The sequence below is a fragment of the Moschus berezovskii genome, chromosome 3 (genome assembly GCF_049115385.1).
Source record: "Moschus berezovskii isolate FMDL1 chromosome 3, NW_MosBer_1.0, whole genome shotgun sequence".
In the NCBI taxonomy this organism is placed as follows: Eukaryota; Metazoa; Chordata; class Mammalia; order Artiodactyla; family Moschidae; genus Moschus; species Moschus berezovskii.
The window spans coordinates 56380126-56405995 of NC_142462.1; the positions used below are offsets into that span (position 1 = coordinate 56380126).

The following is a 25870-nucleotide window of genomic DNA, read 5'->3' on the forward strand; positions in this document are numbered from 1 at the left end:
CTGGCTGATTTAGGGATGGAGGGAGGAAATACTGAGCTCAGTTGTGGACACAAGTTGGAAGGACTTACGGGGAAACCCACATGGGCTCTCCAGCAGGGGCTGAGGGCTTCACAGTTGTAGTTTCTAACACGTTTTAACTAGATATGGTTGTCTTTGGCTTTTAAGAGAGAAGATGAAGCCAAATGAGTCACTGAGATCCTAGAGGACAGTTCATAGAATAAGGGATACCATTTTCATGTCATGCAGAAGAGCAGCCCCTGACAGATTAAAGGGGTAATAGTACTTATTTAGTAGATGTCACGTGATGGATACTGTGCTTTGGGTTTCACAGGTAACCATGCCATTGAAAACTCAATTGTTCCTTCCTCTAAGAATTAAGAGAATCTCTAACTTACTGATGTGGAATTTAAAGTAATTTGTAGACAGGGAAACTAAAGTCAAGTTAAGAAAGTTATCCAAAGCCATCACGTGGAAAAGCTGGGACTTTCTAGGTGCATTTGACGTCAATGAGCTTTTGGTTATTCTTTGCCACTGGGCAGAGAAGTAAGAATAGATCCTGGAATATAGTGAAAATAAATAGAAGATTTCAAGAAGGAAGGGCAAGTTTTCTACACAGTATGAAGGAGTGCCTAACTACAGATCTTCCTACACATAATTGTGGAAATATACCAAAAACAAAACAAAAAACCTACTGGAGGCTTCTGGAGATGGAAAAAGAGCAAGCAGTTTTAGAGGAGTGTGGAAATATATAACAATCAGAAAAGAGTTTTCTTTTTTTGTGCCTCTGCAATGAGAGTGATTTTAGTCATGGTAGTGGCAAGTCTAGGTAGCTAAAATGCTGAGAGAAAAATCAAACCAAACCTGCAGTCTTTCAGGTCAAAGGAACAGGGGAAGGGTCCCTGGTTCAACCAGGGCTGCTGACAGTAAGGGGGGAACTTCAGAGAGAGAGCCAGAGAAGAAACAAGCCTATTTTTCCACGTGTGAACTCAGCACTAGTCTATAGCTTATTCAACCATGTGGGTGCAAAGCAAACAACAAGTGGCTTGCAACTAAGGCTTAAAGAACTGAGATCTTTGACATGGCCAACTGTAGATCTGACAGTGTACAATTTGAGTCTCAACAAGCTACTTACCAACAAGCTACTTAAAGAAATGGTCAACATGTTTATAGGAGCAATATATAAAAGTCTATAAAACATAATGTTTACATTGTCTAGGGAATATTAAAATGACTAAATAACAAAAAGCTAGGAGATGGTTGGATGGCATCACCAACTCGATGGACATGAGTTTGAGCAAGCTCTGGGAGCTGGTGAAGGACAGGGAAGCCTGGTGTGCTGCAGTCTATGGGGTTGCAAAGAGTCAGACACGACTGAGCAACTGAACTGAACTGAGGAGATGTTATCGATTCTAAAGGGAAAAGACAATCAATAGCTGCCAATTCTGAAATGACCCACTCTACAGTTATCAGGCAAGAATCTCAATGAGATAAAGAAAAAAATTCCCATCATAAATATTAGGAAATCTCAACAGAGTGATTTAAAATGTAAAAAAGAACCAATATGGAAATTTTAAAATAAAAAAATGATACTCCATGCAAGTAAATGTACTTCAATTAATGCAAAGTTTCTAGATTTTACATGACACGGTACAATATTAACTCTAAAAGACTGTGGGAAGTTAAGAATGCATATATCCACAGAAGAACAATGGAAAAAAAAATCACAAAGAGACATAGACAAAGATTTAAGAAATAAATTTAAGTGAAATTCAAAAAAATAACAATCAAATAATCCAAAAGGTGGCAGAAAAGGAGGAAAAGAGGAAATAAAAAACAAAGGCAGCAAACAAAAACAATAAAACTATACACCTAAATAAAACCTTATTGATAATTGTACTGTGTTAACAGACAACTTTTACTAGCGTGAGATGAGCGAAGAGTTGACTCACTGAAAAAGATTCTGATGCTGGGAGGAATTGGGGCAGGAGAAGAAGGGGACAACAGAGAATGAGATGGCTGGATGGCATCACCGACTCGATGGACATGAGTTTGAGTGAACTCCGGGAGTTGGTGATGGACAGGAAGGCCTGGCGTGCTGTGATTCATGGGGTCACAAAGAGTCGGACACAACTGAGCAACTGAACTGAACAGACTAAACACTCCAATTCAAAGGCAGAGATTATGCTGCTGCTGCTGCTAAGTCACTTCAGTCGTGTCCGACTCTGTGTGACCCCATAGACGGAAGCCCACCAGGCTCCCCCGTCCCTGGGATTCTCCAGGCAAGAACACTGGAGTGGGTTGCCATTTCCTTCTCCAATGTGTGAAAGTGAAAAGTGAAAGTGAAGTCGCTCAGTTGCGTCCGACCCATAGCGACCCCACGGACTGCAGCCTACCAGGCTCCTCCATCCATGGGATTTTCTAGGCGAGAGTACTGGAGTGGCTTGCCATTGCCTTCTCCGGCAGAGATTATGGGAACAGACAGAACGCAAGACCCAATTCTATACTATCTACAAGAAATGCATTTAAAAACTAAAGACACAGAGGAATTGAAAGTAAATGGACAAAAGAAGATACACCTTCTTCTGTAAACATTAAGAATAAAAAGACTGGAGTAATTTAATATCAGATAAAATAATGCATCACAATAAGTATTAGCAAAGCTAAAAAAGAAGGATATCTCATAATGACAAAAGGGTCAGTTCATCAGAAGGCATAAAAATGATAAATACTTACAGAACAGAGCCTCAGCACAATTAGTTATATAGCTTCAAAACCGAAGAGTCAAGAATCAACAGAATGGAAGGGAGATATAAGCAAGTCCACAATCATGGAAAACTGTAACTCCTATCTTTCAGCAAGTGATAGAACAACTATAAAAATATCAGTAGAACCAAATGAAATCTGAACACATCACTACACTTTGACTTAATGGATATTTTCAAACATGATACTTAACAACTGAGGATTATAAGCTTTTATCAAGCATACATGGTTCATTCACCAAGACAGACCACATGCTAGACCATAATACTTAATAAATTTAAAAGGACTGAGATCATACAGAATGTTTCCTGATGATAACAGAATTAAATCAGAAATCAATATCACAAATCAACTATTCTTCAATAAAAAAGTGATAAGCAAGAAAAAAGAAATCAGTAAGATATCTAGAAATACCGCAAATAATCATAAATTTAAGAAAATGAATCAAAGAAGAAATCACAAAGGAAATAAAAATATTTCAAAATGAATGAAGATAAAAGCATGCCATATGAAAATTAAAGTTCGAGGGAAGTTTACAACTTTAAATTTAGAGGATGGGAGGGGTCTAAAACTCAATGGTATATGGTCTCCAAAAAACAAACAACAAAAGGCAAAGAAAATTCAAAATAAGAAGGAAATAAAAAAATCTAAAATCAGAAATCAGGGAAATAGAAAGACAAACAGTATAGAAAATTAATAAAGCCCAAAGACATTTCTTTAAAAAGATTATGAAATTGGTAAACCCATGACTAAACTGATTAAAAAAAGATAAGAGAACACAAATCATCAGTAAGAAAAAGAAATTATCACTATAGATCCCATAGACTTTAACTAGACAGTTAAAGAATATCATATACAGCTTTATTCTGACAAATTTAGGTAATTTAGATGAACAGACAAATACCTAAATCACAAAGAATCAAAGCTCAGTCCAGAAGGAAAAAAAAAACAGATTATCTGAATAGCCCTCAATCTATTAAACAAATGTGTAGTTATAAACTTCCTACAAAAAAAAAAACCTACAGGCCCAGATGGCTTCACTGGAAAATTGTATTAATCATTTAAGGAGAAAACAATACAAATTCTACACAAATTCTTTCAGAAAATAGAAAAGGAGGAAACAATTTCAAAACCAGACAAAGAATTACAAAAAAGAAACCTATATACCAATATCACTTATGATTATAGGTACAAACATCTTCAATATAAATTAAGTAAATCAAATCCTGAAAGAAATACATAAAGAGGGTAATACATCATGATCAAGGTTGGTTTGATATTTGAAAATAAATTCAGTATTTTATTAACAGAATAAAGAGGTAAAACCATGTGATCATTTTATACAGAAAAGGCTGTTTGATGAAACAACACCACTTATAACATTAAAAATCTCATTAAATCAGGAATAAAAAAGAAACTGTTTAATCTGACAAAAGCCATCTAAGAAAACACCCTACTTCAAATAGTAAAATAAACACGCAGTGCTTTTCCCCACATTAGAAACAAGTAGACAAATCCACTCTCACAGTTCTAGGCAACGTGGTACTAGGTGTCCTAGCAGGTGAAAAAAGCATGGAAAGCAGGCATCAAGATCAGAAAGGAAGGAATAAAACTGCCTCTATCTGTATTATAATATGATGGTGTACTCAGAGAACTTTATAGTCAGGCGAGGTTTCCAACTCATGGAAGACAGCATTATAGAGAATGCCTTCATGGAAAGGATGGGTACAGGACTGATAACTGCCAGAGGAAACTGAGAAAGGATGTTAGATTATATTTCACAAGCTCTTTACAAAACAGTGCTTTTTTGGTAAGGGAAGTACTTAGCTAAAACAACTAAGATTACAAAAATACTAAAGTCTCAACAATGCAAAAATATTTCAATATAAAGAATACCAAACCCACACAATAAAAACTTACATAAACTTAGTAATATACTCACTATCTGTGCAAGATGATCTCACTAATAAACGGATCAGAACTATTGGCCTAAGGTGTTTAAATGCTACTTATAGCTGAAGTGGTTATAATGAAATGACTCAATGTATAATCATTAATTATGTCATTGATGACATAGGAGTTAATGCTGGTAATATGAGAGGATGAACTATGAGCCTAAAATAACATTTAATTTTGGAAAAAATCTCAACAAGGTAGAGAAGACTACTATGTGTCTTTATATTCTGTAGTAAGTAAAAATGTATGGTTAATATCTTTTCCGTCAAATAATAAAAGCATGGAGATTTTTGGTTCTTGGGTTGCATTTATGCATCATAACATCCTAAATCAAAGTGTCACAGTAAGCTTCCTACAGTCTTAGGAAAATTCAAGATTCTCTTTTTCCCTTTGAGTCAGAGGATTCTGTTTGTTCTTCAGTTATTACGCCCCATAATGAAATTTAATTAAAAAGCAAGGCCAAAACTGTTTCACTGAGGTCTGTTAACAAACAATTCAGTCTGTACTTGGCAGGGTCACTGCAGGAAGGATTTGGACTGACTGCATCTTCTCTTACTCTTCTCAAGGCAAAACTTACGTTAGTACATTAAAAAGCGGGAATGTGCGCTGGTGTCACACCTTACAGGTACACAGTAGTTTCCAGGCCTTGACATTACTGAGATGTGGGGCCTAGTAATTCTGTGTTATGGGGGACTGTGCACTGTAGGATGCGTGACAGAATCCTGGCACGAGAGGCCAGTAGCACCCTGCTCCCGGTCATGATGATCAAAAATGTTTCCAGATATCGCTCAATGCCCCGAGGGGACAAAATTGCCTTGATGGAGAACCACTGCTTTGTTGGGATAATACCGGGCAGCACTGCCCTAAGACACAGTGCATATTTATAAGACTCTTGCTTCTCTTGCTTATGATACAATTATCATAACTGGAACACAATCTGTAGACACCAACAGGGTCTATTTTTAATTCTAGAAAATATAAACACACAAGTAGCCTCTCTCTTTAGGATAATCATCAACATGCTACTTTTGGCTTATGGAGAAGATTCTGAATTATTTTTAAATGTGACATCTCCCACTCATCCAAACAATTCTAAAACTGACTCTGATCTACAGAGTCAAAGATTAAATTCTTTTACCTTTAGGGCTGAAATTATAGTTTGCTCAGCTGCTGGTGGGAATGAGCTCTGACTGGAAACCACCTAGAACAAATCCAGTTATATTTTTGAGTAAGTTATCTATTTTTATAAATACTAATTTTGATCATGATAAAACTGTTTTCACATTATCATTACTTGAGAGTAGCATCTCATACATGTTTTAAAAGTCCATTAGTATGCAGTAGTTAGGATAGATTTTAAAATGTTTTCTTGTATAAAGCAATTATCTACTTAAAAAAAATTAAAACATTAAGAATTCTAAAAGCTAGCTTTCCTTAATGATATAGTTTTAACTTGAAAAGATTGGTTTAAAGCCATATTTATTTACTTTAAAAGAATCACCTTTTCTAAATTGACTATAATTTTTAACAAGTCAAATGTCAAATGTTTCCCTTTCTACAAATCAATACCAACACTGTGAAAATTCTGAAAGTATCAATGAAGACATTTAAATCAGGCTAAATAAATACAACTTTTCATTGCTTGTGAGTCTGTAGAGTAATAATGAAAGGAAATGGAAAATATATACTTTTTATTTACTTTTCTGACATTTACCTGTTAATAACTCTTTAAAAATATATTTTGTTTAGTGTACCAAATACACAGTTTGGAAACCCCTAATTGATAAAAGTGACTTGCTAAAAAATTTAAGTAAATGGAAAATATATTTACAAGTAAGTCATTACAAGTATTCTAAAATACAGTCTAGCATATAAAAGCTCATACTAGAGGTCAAATTTTTAGGAATATCAACTAACCTTTGGCTTCTTCACGTCTTCTAACTATCTCCCTACTTACCAAATATTTTGAAAATCATTAGTAGAGTAAACACAAGTGACTCAAGAATGAAAGATGGGTTGAAAATATTGCTTTCCTAATACTTAGTTATGTTTATAGTTCATCTTAGACATAATACATGATGGCAAACAAGTTAAAGTTCAGTCATTTTTTAAAAAGTGTTAGTAGAACAATAGCAAATTTTTTTTTCTACTCACAAGTAGTCTTCAGTGATTATATATCATAAGATTATATATCACTGTTTTTAATGCATCTTCTCCCTCATTTCTGGGGGCAAAGATAAAAGCTTTCTGACATGTTAGGGAGTTTATGAGTTCTTATATTGTTACTACCTTTGCTATAATCTGCTACCACCCATATGGTATCAAATCATGTTTTAATAGGTATAAAACACATATAATCTACCCTTAAATCAACTGTTCAACAAACGTGACTTTATCAAGCACCCTTGAGTACCTCATGTATTTTAAACTAACTGTACAGACAAATAATAAAGGACAGGATCGAAGACTGTTTAAGAAAGAGTTCAGTCCTCAGCTTAGTTTACAATCACATTTTCACTGTATTCCTTGGCAAAAAACTAAATAATAACTCATGATTGTCTAAATTTGAGGCAAGAAGAAAGAACTTGAAATTAAGTCAATAGAGCTCAATTAAAATAAAGGTTACCTTTGTTACTGATTGGTGCAACTTATATAGTGAATTTACTACTGCCACATTTCTTCTCTGTCCTTCAGTAAGAGGTCCAATCACCTGACTTGCATCCCCTTGTGTGGAGAGCTGTAAGAATTCAACACAAAAAGACATTACCAAAATGACAGCTCATATTTAACTGGGGGGAAGTTTATGATCCTCTGACAAAGCGAATGTTAACTGAAAATATTCAAGTCAAGCTCTGGACTTCAGGCATAGCCAGGAACCTCTGCAGAGATAATATGATGAGCCTAGAAGTCTAATTAGTCTCACACAGGAAGAACACCCTTCATCAGTCCTTCATAGCTGGTGACTCCTCAGGCAAGTGTGACCAAAAAGTCCAGGATGTGCTGTTTTTCTGATACATCAGCATAGTGTTTCTGAGGAACACCTTCTGCCAACCATCTTTTTTTCTATTCAAAAACTCAGGGAAAAAAACCCATCCCCCCAAAAAAAGAAAGGAGAGAGGGTGGGAGTAATAAAAATAAACCTACATCCTATTTGACATTTGACAGTCATAATAGTCTAATGAAACAAGAGATAAACAGAAGCATTATACTCTTTATTTTGTAGATTAAAAAGAAAGTTGTGTAGGATTATACTGTGTATGGGTGATCAGTAGAAGTGGTACTAGTACATGCATATTAGGGAAAAGGACATGAAATTTTTATCCAATCAAATCTAAAACTATTATAGACCCATTTAAGAAAAAAGCCCACGTATAACCATTCTCATATTAATCATATTTTAATCCAATCCTCTTTAACAATTATTAAAGGTCAATTAAACTTGATTATGAAAATAAATCATGAGGAAATAGTATATAGGTGGATGCACATATCAAATATGAAAAACTGACCTTTTAGGAAAAACAGACAAAACTAAGAGCATCTTCCCTTTGTTAAAGTGAGACAAATAAAATAAGAGTGAAAGAAATACTATTGTTCTTTCTGTTCTCTTTGATACTCACACATACATTTTCAAAATTAAATTCAATTCCCACTTTTTCAATTCCTACTTATGGCAATAATATTCAATTTCAAAATATAAAAACTCCAATTAGAATAAAGAGAATGATCCTTCATCAAAGTTTTCATTCATGATGATGGTTTAAGTCAGCATAAAGCTTTCTGACATTAGGTTAAATAATTTCAACTTATTTTGCCTTTCCTCATGGACAAATAGTTACCAAATTATAATCAAGTTGTTTTCTAAACAGTCATTTGCAAGTTGGTGGGTTGAAAGAAAAAAAATGTCATATTTTCCCTGTAGAAACCATGTTAAAAATCAATGGTTAGACCTCAGATGAACTCACATAGTCCAATTTAATCTATAGTGTGGTGAACTAATACTAACAGAAGCTCTGAACTCCCAGAAGAAGGCAGATGATGGGCTCCACGCTATGGCGAGGGTAAGGGAAGGCACCCAAAACCACTGTGGCGACTTCAGTGGCAGTGGTATTAATGGTTACAATAGACTCAGGGGGTTAGATGATAAATATGTATTTGATTATAACAGGCATTTAAAATCTGTGAGTTCTAGCTCTACAATTTTTAAAACTCCAATCTCTCTTGAGATTTCTCCAAATAATTTTGAAATACTAACAAAGAAATGGGAAAAGAATTTCTCTGATGTTATCCTATTTCCACTTATTATATGTATATAATATATATAATATGTATATATATATTTAATAAAGAGGCTCACTGCTAGAAATGGGTGGAGACCATTTTATTACTACTAAGACCTAATCATACTTATAGGGTTTAAAAATAGAGAGAGGCCCACTTTACACCTATTAGGATGCTTTAACAAAAAAAGATAATAACAAATGTTGGCCATGAAATTGGAAACTCGTATGCATTGATAGTGGGAATTTAAAACGGAGTAGAGGCTCTGGAAAACAGCCTGGCCATTCCCCAAAGGTAAACAGAAGTGAAAATATACCCAGCAATTCAACTCTTAGATATATATACACAAAGAAATAAAAAGTACATTCACACAAAAGCGTGTACACAACTCTTCACAGAATCATTATTCCACAGCATAACAGTCTCAAAATGGAAACAACCCAAATGTCAACTACAGATGGATAAATAAGATATAGGATATCCATACAATGGAACATCCCTCAGCAAAAAAAAGAATTAGTCCAACTAAAAACCAGTCCCTAGCTAAGTAGATCACCTGGGTTTCCCTCCAGCATCACTCCTGTCTAATCTTTTGGGGGAAAGTAATTTCAAACTTACAAAATGCTATAAAAATAAAAATAGTTTAAGGAACACACATTAATGCTTTACTCAGATTTACCTGTTGCTAACATTTTATCTCATTTGCTTTATTATCTGTAGTCTCTTTCCCCTTTCATACACATATACACACATGTGTGAGCATAATTTTTTTCTGAATCATACATATATTATGGCTCTTTGTCCCTAAGAATTTTTATTTCCTAAGAATAGTAATATTCTATTATAAAAGCTCAGTTCAGTCATCAACTTCTTAAACTTACACTGATACAATTGTTCTATCTGTGATCTGCCATGTTTTCAAGAAATTCTGGTTTCTTTTAGTGAGAAGTGGTATTAGAGACCAAGATCTGGGCCCTGGGAGTGTTCGTTGCTACTTACTGCTGCAATAACTCTTAATTAATTCAATATTTACAAAAAATGATTATTTGAATACCCTGGAATCTTATTAGGTCCTTGTCTTCTCTGTCAGGTTATAAGAACTATATAGTAAATTCCCATATACTGATAAACTAGATTTCACAATTAACATTCTACAATTTGTTTTATATCACATGTGTGCATGCTAAATCGTTTCAGTTGTGTCTGATTCTTGGTGACCCTATAGACAATAGCCCGCCAAGCTCCTCTGTCCATGGGATTCTCCAGGCAAGAATACTGGAGTGGATTGTTGTGCCCTCCTTCAGGGGATCTTCCGAACCCAGGAACTGAATCCACATCTCAGGCATTGGCAGGCGGGTTCTTTACCACTTTCCTGGTGGCTCAGTCAGTAAAAGTGTCTGACTACAACTCAGGAGACCCGGGTTTGATCCCTGGGTCAGGAAGATCCCCTGGAGAAGGAAATGGCAACCTACTCCAGTACTCTTGCCTTGAAAATCCCAGGGACGGAAGAGCCTGATACGCTACAAGTCCATGGGGTTGTAAAGAGTCAGACAGGACTGAGCAACTTCACTTTCACTTTTCTTTACCACTAGCACCACCTGGGAAGTCCTTTATATCACATAGCTATCACCTATCCTCAACTCATTTTTTAGACATCAGTATACTTCACCCAGTGATTCATGGGGTCACAAAGAGTCGGACACGACTGCGTGACTGAACTGAACTGATACTTCACCCCTAAACACTTATGCATGCATATTATTAATTGGCATCCAACATTTACTTTCAGGTTTCTTTTTACTCTTAAGGTAAAATTTATATAATGTAATGTAGACAGAGTGTCATTAATTTTAATAAATTGTTTTATTTGTGTAACACTAACCACATCATTCCAAGAGGGTCTTTCATCCCAATTTCTACTCAACACCACTCTTCTGGTTTGGTAAGTCTTAACTTTTAAGTGTGGAGAAGGCAATGGCAAGCCACTCCAGTACTCTTGCCTAGAAAATCCCATGGACGGAGGAGCCTGGTAGGCTGCAGTCCATGGGGTCGCTACGAGTCAGACATGACCGAGTGACTTCACTTTCACTTTTCACTTTCACACATTGGAGAAGGAAATGGCAACCCACTCCAGTGTTCTTGCCTGGAGAATCCCAGGGACGGGGGAGCCTGGTGGGCTTCCGTCTGTGGGGTCACACAGAGTCGGACACGACTGAAGTGACTCAGCAGCAGCAGCAGCAGCAACTTTTAAGTGGGGCTACATTCAGACAATATGGAAGGATACCTTTAATGGGTTCCAAAGATATATTTCACATATCAACTAGTCTTTTACCAGTTCCTGTTACCTCCTGTATATTCTTGGTGAAAAATTTTATTTTTACTAACACATATTATTTTCAAAACGACTAAAAGTAATGAACAACTTTTTTCTAACATTTTATTATGAACATTTGAAGCCTTATACAATGAACACCAATATACTAATTGGATTCTATAATAGCATTTTATAAACTTGCTTATCTTATTCATGTCTCTATCCATTTTATATATTTGATGCATCTCAAAACAACTTATATGCATCATTATATTTGTTACCAATCACTTCATCTCACAGCTCAGTTTTGTCTATTCTATATCTTCATATAAATTTTTTGTGTATATAAGTATAAAGCTTCTTTCAGCATAATATTACTGGTTTTCATCCATTTTTGTTCCTATCTATTACTATGTGCTATTCCACTATATGAATTTATCTGATTTCATTTTACCCATTCTCTTACTGTTTCTAAAATGTTTGCAATAAAATGAACACCAGACTTAGGAAGGTGGCTCATTGTTAAAGAATCCCCCTGCAATGCAGGAGACGTGAGGTCAGGTTCGACCCCTGGGTCAGGAAGATCTCCTGGAGAAGGAAATGGCAAGAATACCGGAGTATTCTTGAGATCCATGGACAGAGGAGGGACAGAGGAGCCTGGTGGGCTACAGTCCACAGGGCTGCAGAGTTGGACATGAGTTAGCAACTACATAACAACAACAGACTTAAGGCATCTAGACGTATTTCTACCACTTGCTAGCTCAATATATGGCTTCAATTCTTCATTGTAACATGAAACTAACAATCTAGTCAACACCAAAGTATGCCTGGTAAACTGTAAAGTGTCTTAGCAATGTAAGGCATTACCATTTTTATCTCCAGATAATTCTGTCTTGTTCTCATTTCCTTCTCACCCTTCCTTTGCTTAGTCTTTTCCTCCACAACCCACTCCTCCAAGCTCTATCTATCTCAGTACTGGCAAGGGACCACAGGCACACACTAGGATTGAGGAATCAGAACCAAAAGCCAATGAAACTGTCTGGAGGTACAGACCGAATTATTCTGGCTCCTTTTTGGTTGTGGTAACAAAGTATCTTGTACAAAGTAGGCATTCTCTATTTCAGAAGCCTCCACTCATCTTAAGACCTTTTAACTTTCATTGTTTCAAACTATTTCCTTCAGGTGATCTCCTTAAAACTCACTTTTCAGGAATTCACATAGATGCTCAGCATGTATTAGATGCTTGTTAGGTATCTGTTGAACAACTCAAGTGTCAGAGTAATGGTTTCTCATTGTTGCTTTTACAAAGTCCACCTTATTTGCGGTAAATAAAATCGTATAGAGGTGCAAAAACACCATTTTGGCTGTGAAGCATTAGGAATTAGGGAACTAGAAAGGGAAACACAGTAAAAGAGTCAATATTCTAAACTATGAGAAATGTACATACCAGTGCATTAAGTTACACTATTTAATACAGCCTGGAAAGATGCAAGAAAGCAAAAGAACAGCATCTGAGTTTTAAAAATCACATACACACACATGAAAGAAAGGGAATTCAAAAGCTAAAGGAATTCTTAATAAATAAAATGACTCCTATGTGCTAATGGCAAGATTTATTATTTCTTTTCAACTATCTGAAGAAACTATTTTTCAGAAATTCCGTAATACGCTCACTAGGAACGTTGTGTGAATTCAGTGTGTGAGAAACAACTGAGATGGAAATCCTGAACCAATAATGAGCTATGTTAACACCAAGAATATTTTTATATAATTTCTAACTTGTAGACGAAATGATCCCAAGACCACCCTATGATCACAGTTGAGGGCTACAAGTAAAAGAAAGAAAACTGGCAATTCAAGAGATGAGTTGGATGAGAGCTTTAAATTTCTTTCAGATAATGTACTCTTTGGAGGAATTATAACGTTGGTGACTTAGAAGAATGTCTAAAAAGAACAAGAAAATATATTACAGATTAGTCATGAATTTCATATAGTTAAGTTACTTTCCAGATATTCTATTGTTCCAGTGTTCTTTTCATCTGTAATTTCTATTACTGCTAAGGATATGTAAAGGGTTCAGGATAAATTTATTTTTAAATGTGGATTTGGTCATAATAATTTTAAATATTTCTTTGCAATCACATGTAAAACAAATGAGGAAAATATGTATTAGAATTTCACAGACTTAGAACAATGTAAAATGTATACTAATCTACAATGCTTCCTGAGTGAAAAAAAAGTAAAAACATTTTTATATTAAATCAGATATTTTAAACAAAAACTTGAAACAAGTTCTGATGAACTTTCTGTTATAGTTAGATCTACACTAGTTTTTCTGAAAGTGGTGAATGTATTTGGGTTACAATTACCAAATGTGAAATTTATAAAACAAATTCTCAAATTCTCTTGAATTTGCTTTTTATCCAATTTTGTAGTTCACAGCACAGAAAAAAAATTTTTTTTAATTACACACAAAAAGACAAATATCATATGCTATTGTTCATGTGGAATCCATAAAAAGGGTACAAATGAGCTTATCTACAAAACAGAAATATAGTCACAGAGGTAGAAAACAAACTTATAGTTTACCAGGACGAAAACGGAGAATGGATAAAGTGGGAGGCTGGGACTGACATAGACACAACTACTACATACTAGATAACTAATAAACAGCTGCTATATAGCAAAAGGAGCACTACTTGATGTTCTGTAATGAATTGTAAGGAAAAGTATCTTAAAAGAGTGAATATAGGCATATAAGCAAAACTGAATCACTTTGCTGTATACCTGAAACAAACACAAAAACTATACCTAATAAAAAAGTTTTTTAAAAAAAGGAAAAAAAAAAACTCACAAAAGGCAAAGTATTATTACTACTGTTATTTAAAAAAAAAAAAAAATGGAGTGTATAAAGGGCAAATATCTAGCTCTCAGACTGTCACTCCCCACTCCCAAACACAGAAGACATCAGCAATTAACTGTGGTCCTGTTAACGGCCTTGTAACACAAAGTTCCAGCCAGTCACTATAGATTTCTTAGACACAGGAGATGAAATCTATCTGTAATCCCTGAGTGACGTCATATCAGTTTTTCTGGACATATGGAATAGTGAGTCTAAGTGTATCCTATGGTTCATCTAAACATTTTTGAGGTCAAGAGATGCTGATGTGCAATATATTCCAAGAGTCTCAAAACTGCTGTGCCCCTTCATAGCCCACTATTAGAAATGCATCCTAAGAAAATAATAAAGCTATATGCAAAAGGATGATGTTATTTATAAAACAGAGAAACTAGAAAGCCCTACATGTCTAAGAACAAGAGAATAGTTGGGTATATCAGGCAATTCACAAGCTGGAAAAAAGAACAATGGAAGATGCTTACATTATAGAGATAACTGTACAAAACAAAAACAAAGATTTGTCTGTGTAGCAGTTTGCTCTCACAAACACACACAAAAAATAACTAGAAAGAAATAAAGCAAAAATGTTAAACAGTAGTATGAGGGATTATATAATGTGTAAGGTTACCATATACTAGTAAAAGGCACAATGGAATTTCATAGAGTATCTAAAAGCTTAATTTACAGAACACACTTCAAAATTGTCACACAATTTTCTCCATTGTAAAAATGAAAGATGTACAATTCCATTCCTGAAAGAGATTTAATATGAGAAAATAAACTGCTTTGGTTATTATTTCCCCAGAAGGTTTTTGGGAAAGATAATCTCATTTGATCTACTTATCTGTGACGCAGATTAAAATAACTAATTTTTATTTATATTTACTTATCAAATGCTTTCATTATAATTACATGGTTTGGAGTAAACCAAGAGTAAAGAAGAATCATAATTAAATATCACTAAGCTTATTATATTAAGAAGATATTAAGAAGAGGTGGCAAGAATACACAGAAGAACTGTACAAAAAAGATCTTCAAGACCAAGATAATCACGATAATGTGATCACTGACCTAGAGCCAGACATCTTGGAATGTGAAGTCAAATGGGCCTTAAAAAGCATCACTACGAACAAAGCTAGTGGAGGTGACAGAATTCCAGGTGAGCTATTTCAAATCTTGAAAGATGATGCTGTGAAAGTGCAGCCCACCAGGCTCCCACATCCAGTGATTGGTATTTTTTGTGCTATTACACATCTTTGTTTTAAAAGTGATTCTATCAGATCTTCATAGTGTCTATATGGCTGCTTGCCTCTTCACTCATTAAACAACTTTAGGCTATTACATCTTTTGAGATTTTGTGTTTATTTTTCCTTTTAATTTGATGATTTTACAAATCATTCTCTTACTCTTAAGATGTAAGTTTCCTCTTTTTGATACTCTCTCCCCTTCTCTTGGTCTAACTTGCTTTAAATTGGGAAGCAAGAGGACAGACTACATGCAACCTGAGAGACTTATCCATGAAGTAAATTTATAGTTTAGTGCATGAACATTGTGACATCAATTCTAGAAGTTCAGAGGATGGTTTTAGTTCTTTCCTGGTTCTTATATTTCAGACTACTGAATTTCTCAAATATTTGACTACTTGATTAAAAAAAAAACAGTTGTTACTACACATCTGTTTAGCTAAAAATAAGGACAAGTCCATTCAACTACAGAACAGATTCAATGGTAATGTTACATTGTGACATCAGCCTAGAACATTACACAGATCTGACAGTAAAGAAATGACAACTTGAGATGGGTTCCCTTTTGGACAGTTAACATAAAACTAAAAAGCTGGAAATCAAATCTTGTTTATAGATGAGTAAAACCAGCACACAGGAATCAACCATAACTTTGTAATTCAAAGCTGCATTGCTCAGACACCCTGCCTTACTTTAAGACCCTTTTACCAATCTACCTTTCTCATCAACCTCCTCTAGATCTGCTCCCAAGTTCCTGTCCTTTAAGTCAAAACCTCCACCCAGCACATGGGATTTGGTAACTGCAGCAGGTTGGGAAGACAAACACAATTTGCTAGGAATGGATCACTTGAAACTTTTACTTTATTTTTCTTCAAAGAACCTTATGCTTTTGAACAACAGATGGAGTTTCCACCTACCCATGCCCAATCACTGGCTCCTAAAGCACTGGATTTGTTAATTAAATTTAGAGTTATAAGTCTTTATATTTTTAATTCTTTGAAGAAGAGAAAACGGTTTACTGTCAGTTTTTTCCATTTTCCAATAATAAATACTAAGACTAATTCCCTGGTGGCTCAGAGGTTAAAGCGTCTGCCTCCAATGTGGGAGACCCGGGTTTGATCCCTGGGTCGGGAAGATCCCCTGGAGAAGGAAATGGTAACCCACTCCAGTATTCTTGCCTGGAGAATCCCATGGACGGAGAAGCCTGGTAGGCTACAGTCCACGGGGTCGCATAGAGTCGGCCACGACTGAGCGACAGAACGAATTTATTAATTGACAGAAAACCTCTTTGAATACATAAAGTATAGAGAATAAGACCTCTTTGATTTACAGTAGTTTAGGTTTAGTACAGACTGAAATTCAAACCATAGAATTTCTAATAAAATTTATTACCCTTAGAGATACAGAAAAACTAAAATTTCAGCATCCAACTATTAAGACCTAAGCTAGTCAATATGATATTTAAAAATAATTAGTTGTTTATTTATTTGTGTATTATAGACTACTACTTTCACAGTTTTTGAGAGATATAAAGTCTAATGTAATTAAACCTATAATCTTATATGCATTATTAATTTTCATAGCAAGAAGTTCTTTATATGGTCTCCAGATAACTTTCAATTTAACTGAAGTCTTAATAGTAAAAAAAATTGTATTACTGACCTCCAAGCTAATGAGGCTCTCTCTGAATATTAATCTTAATAGCAGTGTTTATAATGTCAAACCAGAAAAAAAAAGTTTAATTACCTGACTGAAGTAATTACATTTACTGTGATCAATGATACAGTTAGAATTCATCTTACTATGAACTTTCATATGACTTTTTGCTTTTTATTCTGTTTACTTTTCAGCATTTTACTGAACTGGTACTTGTCTTTATATCCATTTCTTCCATCAATTATCTCTGAAGATACACATTCTATTTCTATTTTCTCAGTGGCCATAATTAAACTGTTAAAATTCACGCTCAACTTTAAAGTATAAAGTATAGCTTTATAGTCCTCCTGAATAACACAAGCATTTTAGAATGCTTTCAAATTCATTATCTCTTCATCACTATAAACTTTAATGTGAATTTGTATTTTAGGGTTTTTGTTTCCATGTCCCAAATTAATCACTATTATTTCTCATTTTATGCAACTAAGGCTTAGATTTACCTATATATTTACCAAGTGTGCTTGCTATTCCTTCTTGCATTTCAAACCTTCCTTTAGAGTTAGATTTCCTCCTTCAGTGTTCAACCATTACAGGGCTTCCCCCTCACTCAGAGGGAAAACAATAAACAACAGAACTACTGTATGATTCAGCAATCTGAAGAAAATGCAATCAGTATATGAAAAGACATATGCACCACGGTGTTCACTGCAGCATTATTTACACTAGCCAAGACATGGAAACCACTTAAGGGTCCATGGACAAATGAATGGATAAAGGAAATGTGGTGCGTACGTATAATGGCATATCATTCAACCACAAAAAAAGGAGGAAATCCTAACATGTATGACAACATGGATGACTTTGAGGGAATTATGCTAAGTAAAATAAGTTAGATAGAGAAAAACAAATACCGCATGATTTCAGTTATATGTAGAATCCAAAAAACAAACCAAATTCACAGATACAAAGAACGGATTGGTGGTTGGTAGAGATGAGGTGTAAGGGATGCGGTAAATGGGTAAAGACTGTCAAAATGTAAAAACTTCCAGTTATAAGTAAGTCGATGGATCTAATGTACACTAGGGGGACTACAGCTAACAAAACTGTGCATTAGTTCAGTTCAGTCGCTCAGTCCTGTCTGACTCTTTGCAAGCCCATGGACTAGAGCACGCCAGCCTTGCCTGTCCAACACCAACTCCCAGAGTTTACTCAGACTCAAGTCCATCGAGTTGGTGATGCCATCCAACCATCTCATCCTGTCATCCCCTTCTCCTCCCAGCTTCAATCTTTCACAGCATTGGATTCTTTTCAAATGAGTCAGTTCTTCACATCAGGTGGCCAAATTGTTGGAGTTTTAGCTTCAGCATTAGTCCTTCCAATGAATATTCAGGACTGATTTCCTATAGGATGGACTGGTTGGATCTCCTTGCAGTCCGAGGGACTCTCAAGAGTCTTTTCCAGCACCATAGTTCAAAAGCATCAATTCTCTGGCGTTCAGCTTTCTTTATAGTCCAACTCTCACAGCCATACAAGACTACTGAAAAAACCATAGCTTTGACGAGACGGACTTTGGGTTGGCCAAGTAGTGTCTCTGCTTTTTAATATGCTATCTAGGTTGGTCATAGTTTTTCTTTCAAGGAGCAAGCGTCTTTTAATTTCATGGCTGCAGTCACTATCTGCAGTGATTTTGGAGCCCAAAAAAATAAAGTCTGACACTGTTTCCACTGTTTCCCCATCTATTTCCCATGAAGTGATGGGACCAGATGCCATGATCTTAGTTTTCTGAATGTTGAGCTTTAAGCCAACTTTTTCACTCTCCTCTTTCACTTTCATCAAGAGGCTCTTTAGTTCCTCTTCACTTTCTGCCATAAGGGTGGTGTCATCTGTATATCTGAGGTTATTGATATTTCTCCCAGCAATCTTATTTCCAGCTTGTGCTTCATCCAGCCCAGCATTTCTCACGATGTACTCTGCACAAAAGTTAAAAAAGCAGGGTGACAATATACAGCTTTGAGGTACTCCTTTCCCAATTTGGAACCAGTCTGTTCTCCATGTCCAGTTCTAACTGTTGCTTCTTGACCTGCAATCAGATTTCTTAGGAGGCAGGTCAGGTGGTCTGGTACTCCCATCTCTTGAAGAATTTTCCACAGTTTGCTGTGATCCACATAGTCAAAGGCTTTGACATATCAATAAAGCATAAGTAGATGTTTTTCTGGAACTCTTGCTTTTTCGATGATCTAATGGATGTTGGCAATTTGATCTCTGATTCCTCTGGCTTTTCTAAATCCAGCGTGAACATCTGGAAGTTCACAGCTCACATACTGTTGAAGCCTGGCTTGGAGAATTTTGAGCATTACTTTGCTAGCGTGTGAGATGAGTGCAACTGTGCAGTAGTGTGAACATTCTTTGGCATTGCCTTTCTTTGGGATTGGAATGAAAATTGACCTTTTCTGGTCCTGTGGCCACTGCTGAGTTTTCCAGATTTGCTAGAATATTGGGTGCAGCACTTTCAGGATTTGAAATAGCTCAACTGGAATTCCATCACCTCCACTAGCTTTGTTCGTAATGATGTTTCCTAAGGACCACGTGACTCTGCATTCCAGGATGTCTGGCTCTAGATCACACCATCATGGCTATCTGGGTCATGAAGATGTTTTTTGTATAGTTCTTTTGTGTATTCTTGCCACCTTTTCTTAATATTTCCTGCTTTTGTTAGGTCCATACCATTTCTGTCCTTTACTGTGCCCATCTTTGCAGGAAATGTTCCCTTGGTATCTCTAACTTTCTTGAAGAGATCAGGAGTCTTTCCCATTCTGTTGTTTTCCTCTGTTTCTTTGCACTGATCACTGAGGAAGGCTTTCTTATCTCTCCATGCTATTCTTTGGAACTCTGCATTCAAATAGGTATATCTTTCGTTTTCTCCTTTGCCTTTAGCTTCTCTTCTACTCTCAGCTATTTGTAAGGCCCCCTCAGACAATCACTTTGCCTTTGTGTATTTCTTTTTCTTGGAGATGGTCTTGATCACTACCTCCTGTACAATGTCATGAACCTCCGTCCATAGTTTTTCAGGCACTCTATCAGATCTAATTTCTTGAATCTATTTGTTACTTCCATTGTATAATCGTAAGGGATTTGATTTAGGTCATACCTGAATGTGGCAGGTTTTTTGTTGCTAAAACAGTAAATCTTGAAAGTTCCCATCACAAGAAAAAAAAAAATTACGTTCTGCTCCTTAAAATAACATAATGTTATGTGTCAATTATATCCCAATACATACATACATGGGATCTTATAAATGTAATACACATTACTAGGATTCAAGTAAGGAGATTAGGCAACTGGTGATTAAAAAAGAAATGCTAACGAACTCTCTTTTTCTTGCCAAGTTCCCACTCTCACTCTGTGATGGATGGCGTAACTGGCCCCTATCCTTCATCTCTTTCTGCATCCATATCCTGTGCTGTCTGAATCTGCACCTTGGCTGGGTTGTTTGGTGAGCCAGACTTCTGGGGCTCCTTTCTCTTTTGTGCCTCTGCCTTCACCATGAGATCAAGCTCAGAAAAGCCTGCTGCAGGATCAGAGATGTGAAGAACAGAGGATTAACTATGGTTAAAGCCAGCCTGATCAGCAGCCAGACTGCTCTGCAGTAAACCCAGCCAAAACTGGCAAAGCCATCTAGCTGCCCCTCATTGGTCCCAGGATGTATGAGAGATAAATGCTTTCCGCAGGCCACTCAGATTTTGTGGCTGTCTATCATACAACATTTTTGTGGCAACAGATAATGTAGACTTTCAGACTTTAAGTGACAACTGAATTGCTTCCTTTCTCCTGAAAATATTTCCTAATTACAATAACCATTACTTGATATTTGTCTCTGTCGTCACCATAGCCAACTGAATCTAAGACAACTTGACCATTTACTACTGATCTGCCACAGCCCCAGAAAATCAAGGTCTTACAAGTCTGGGAAGCAGGTAAGAAAGCTAACTTAAAGAAAAGAAGTCCAACAAAAGAACAGAGGTAGAAAAGAGCAGAAAGCTGTCTAAAGAATCAAATGAGTAAGAAGCCCAAAGGGATCAGTGTATTTGTATCACAGCTAAACTGTATTTGGTCCAAGAGAATCTACTGGTATGTTTCCTGATGGCACATAATATGAAAACTCTTTCAACCAAGTGATTTTCTGTTTTAAAAAATCTTTTACTTGAATGTTAATAACATAGGCTACTACCATATGAAGGCTATATGGAGCAGTACCCAGGTATGTCATCCTTTTAAAACTAAAATAGTTAAACAGTAGAAGGAAAGAAATCATAAAAATTAGGGCAGAGATAAATGCAAAAGAAACAAAAGAGACCATAGCAAAAATCAACAAAGCCAAAAGCTGGTTCTTTGAGAAGGTGAATAAAATTGACAAACCACTAGCCAGACTCATCAAGAAACAAAGGGAGAAGAACCAAATCAATAAAATTAGAAATGAAAATGGAGAGATCACAACTGACAACACAGAAATACAAAGGATTATTAGAGAATACTATCAGCAATTATATGGCAATAAAATGAATAACCTGGAAGAAATGGACAAATTCCTAGAAAAGTACAACTTTCCAAAACTGAACCAGGAAGAAATAGAAAATCTGAACAAACCCATCACAAGCACGGAAATTGAAACTGTAATCAAAAATCTCCCAGCAAACAAAAGCCCAGGTCCAGACGGCTTCACAGCTGAATTCTACCAAAAATTTAGAGAAGAGCTAACACCTATTCTACTCAAACTCTTCCAGAAAATTGCTGAGGAAGGGAAACTTCCAAACTCATTCTATGAGGCCACCATCACCCTAATCCCAAAACCTGGTAAAGACCCCACAAAAAAAGAAAACTATAGGCCAATATCACTGATGAACATAGATGCAAAAATCCTTAACAAAATTCTAGCAATCAGAATCCAACAACACATTAAGAAGATCATACATCATGACCAAGTGGGCTTTATCCCAGGAATGCAAGGATTCTTCAATATACGCAAATCAATCAACGTAATACACCACATTAACAAACTGAAAAATAAAAATCATATGATTATCTCAATAGATGCAGAGAAAGCCTTCGACAAAATTCAACATCCATTTTTGATAAAAACTCTCCAGAAAGTGGGAATTGAAGGGACATACCTCAACATAATAAAAGCTATATATGACAAACCCACAGCAAACATTATCCTCAATGGTGAAAAACTGAAAGCATTTCCCCTAAAATCAGGAACAAGACAAGGGTGCCCACTCTCACCACTACTATTCAACATAGTTCTGGAAGTTTTGGCCACAGCAATCAGAGCAGAAAAAGACATAAAAGGAATACAAATTGGAAAAGAAGTAAAGCTTTCACTGTTCGCTGATGACATGATCCTCTACACAGAAAACCCTAAAGACTCTACCAGAAAACTACTAGAGCTAATCAATGATTACAGCAAAGTTGCAGGATATAAAATCAACACACAGAAATCCCTTGCATTCCTATACACTAATAATGAGAAAATAGAAAGAGAAATTAAGGAAACTATTCCATTCACTGTTGCAATGAAAACAATTAAATACTTAGGAATATATCTACCTAAGGAAATAAAAGACTTGTACATAGAAAACTATAAAACACTAGTGAAAGTAATCAAAGAGGACATGAATAGATGGAGAAATATACCGTGTTCGTGGATTGAAAGAATAAATATTGTAAAAATGAGTATACTACCCAAAGTAATTTATACATTCAATGCAATCCCTATCAAGCTACCAACAATATTTTTCACAGAACTAGAACAAATAATCTCACAATTTGTATGGAAATACAAAAAACCTCGAATAGCCAAAGCAATCTTGAGGAAGAAGAATGGAACTGGGGGAATTAACCTGCCGGACTTCAGGCTCTATTACAAAGCCACAGTCATCAAGACAGTATGGTACTGGCATAAAGACAGAAATATAGATCAATGGAACAAAATAGAAAGCCCAGAGATAAACCCACGCTCCTATGGACACCTTATCTTCGACAAAGGAGGCAAGAATATAAAATGGAGAAAAGACAGTCTCTTTAACAAGTGGTGCTGGGAAAACTGGTCAGCCACTTGTAAAAGAATGAAACTAGAACACTTCCTAACACCATACACCAAAATAAACTCAAAATGGATTAAAGATCTAAATGTAAGACCAGAAACTATAAAACTCCTAGAGGAGAATGTAGGCAAAACACTCTCCGACATAAATCACAGCAGGATCCTCCAAGACCCACCTCCCAGAATATTGGAAATAAAAGCAAACATAAACAAATGGGACCTAATTAAAATCAAAAGCTTCTGCACAGCAAAGGAAACTCTAAGCAAGGTGAGAAGACAACCTTCAGAATGGGAGACAATAATAGCAAATGAAGCAACTGATAAAGGATTAATCTCCAAATTATACAAGCAGCTCCTGCAGCTTAATTCCAGAAAACTAAGTGACCCAATCAAAAAATGGGCCAAAGAACTAAACAGACATTTCTCCAAAGAAGACATAAAGATGGCTAATAAACACATGAAAAAATGCTCAACATCCCTCATCATCAGAGAAATGCAAATCAAAACCACAATGAGATACCATTTCACACCAGTCAGAATGGCTGCTATCCAAAAGTCTACATGCAATAAGTGCTGGAGAGGGTGTGGAGAGAAGGGAACCCTCTTACACTGTTGGTGGGAATGCAAACTAGTACAGCCACTATGGAGAACAGTGTGGAGATTCCTCAGAAAACTGGAAATAGAACTGCCATATGATCCAGCGATCGCACTCCTGGGCATACACACCGAGGAAACCAGAATTGAAAGAGACACATGTACTCCAATGTTCATTGCAGCACTGTTTATAATAGCCAGGACATGGAAGCAACCTAGATGTCCATCTGCAGATGAATGGATAAGAAAGCTTTGGTACATATACACAATGGAGTATTTCTCAGCCATCAAAAAGAATGCATTTGAATCAGTTTTAATGAGGTGGATGAAATTGGAGCCAATTATACAGAGTGAAGTAAGCCAGAAAGAAGAACATCAATACCGTATATTAACGCATATATATGGAATTTAGAAAAATGGTAACCTAAACCCTGTATAAGAGACTGCAAAAGAGACATAGGCATTTAGAACAGTCTTTGGGACTCTGTGGGAGAGGGTGAAGGTGGAATGATTGGAGAGAATGGAATTGTAGCATGTATATTATCATAAGTGACCAGTCCAGGTTCGACGCATAAATTTTCCTCTGTTAAAAAAAAAAAAAAAAAAAACTCCTATGCTTCTATATCACGTAGGCTTTCTTTCATTATAAGAATGTCAAGTGTCCAAACAAGTTATTAACTATACAAAGAATAAAGCATATATTTACAAAGCTTTTAAAAAACCCTACTGCCCTCTAGAGCTACTGACCTCATCATACACAACTACTGACCTGCACTGAAGCTGAAACCTCCCCTTAAATGTCATTCCTGTTACTGTTTCAAATGGTCTGCAACTTAATTAAATGCCAATCTACTTTTTTACACTTTAAAACATTTGACATTTACACTAAGATTCTATATGTCATTTTTGAAAACCATCAGATAATAGTTATCGTTGGAAAATGCCCTAACAATTTACCTTTTAAAAAGAACGCTTGCCTATAATTTTGTTAACACAATAGCTTGTAAGTCTATAAATAATCAAGGTGCCATAAAAATTCCTTGTATACTAATATTCTAATTTCCTTTAAACATATCAAGAATAAAGAAAACATTGATTCAAACTTGTGATAGCAAGGTCTAGTGACATTTTCTACTAATGGTCACATTCAGACCTATATAAATTATCACTATATTACCATTAAATAATCAATTTGTTCAACTCAATCCTGAAACATCTATAGGTGTGTGTATACTTGGAACATAAAATTCTACTTAGCTCAACAAATTAATTATAACTTCACAATTGCTGTCAAGACAAATGAATAAGAATTTTTAAATGAAGATAATCTAAAACACTGATCTCATTTTCACAAAAGAGCACCTTAAAGGCTGATATTCACATGTGAGAATTCAAGGCTAAATCCCTATTATTTCTAAATTAAATAACTACATCATCTAAATATCTGCTATAGTCTGAATGTTTGTAATTCCCCATCCATATGTTAAAGGGCTTCCCAGGTGGTGCAGCAATAAAGAATCCGCCCGTCAATACTGGAGATGTGGGTTTGATCCCTGGGTCAGGAAGATCCCTAGAGTAGGAAATGGCAACCCACTCCAGTATTCTTGCCTGGAAAATTTCATGGACAGAGGAGCTTGGTGGGCTACAGTCCGAGGTGTGGCACAAACAGTCAGGGGTGACTGACTAAGCACCCACACAATTCATATGTTGAAACCTAATGCCCAAGGTGGTCGTATTTATCAGGAGGTGGAGTCTTTGAGAAGTGACTAGGACTAGAAGGCAAAGCACTCATGAATGGGATTAGTGACCTTATAAAAGAGGCTTTAGAAAGCCACCTTTGCCCTTTCTACCCTGTGAGCTTACAGAAAAAAGATAGGCATCTTTGAATCAGGAAGGGGCTCTCATCAAATACCAAATCTGCTGGTGCCTTGATCTTGGACTTGCCAGACTCCAAAACTGTGAGAAATAAACTGCTGTTGTCTATAAGTCACCCAGTTTATGGCATTTTGTTATAGCAGGCCAAAAGGCCTAAGACACTATCCATTAAGAATGAAGAAATA

General features: G+C 35.9%; 1 protein-coding gene across 1 annotated transcript in view; it reads right to left on the bottom strand.

The window, feature by feature from the left end:
• Positions 1 to 25870, bottom strand: part of COG5 (component of oligomeric golgi complex 5) — a 287797-nt gene that overhangs the window by 34422 nt on the left and 227505 nt on the right. The window contains exons 15-16 of the mRNA XM_088834301.1: positions 7346 to 7456; positions 5858 to 5920 (exon numbers count right to left, since the gene is read on the bottom strand). Coding sequence (XP_088690427.1) covers positions 5858 to 5920; positions 7346 to 7456 — 174 coding nt within the window. The remainder of the gene's footprint in view (positions 1 to 5857; positions 5921 to 7345; positions 7457 to 25870) is intronic.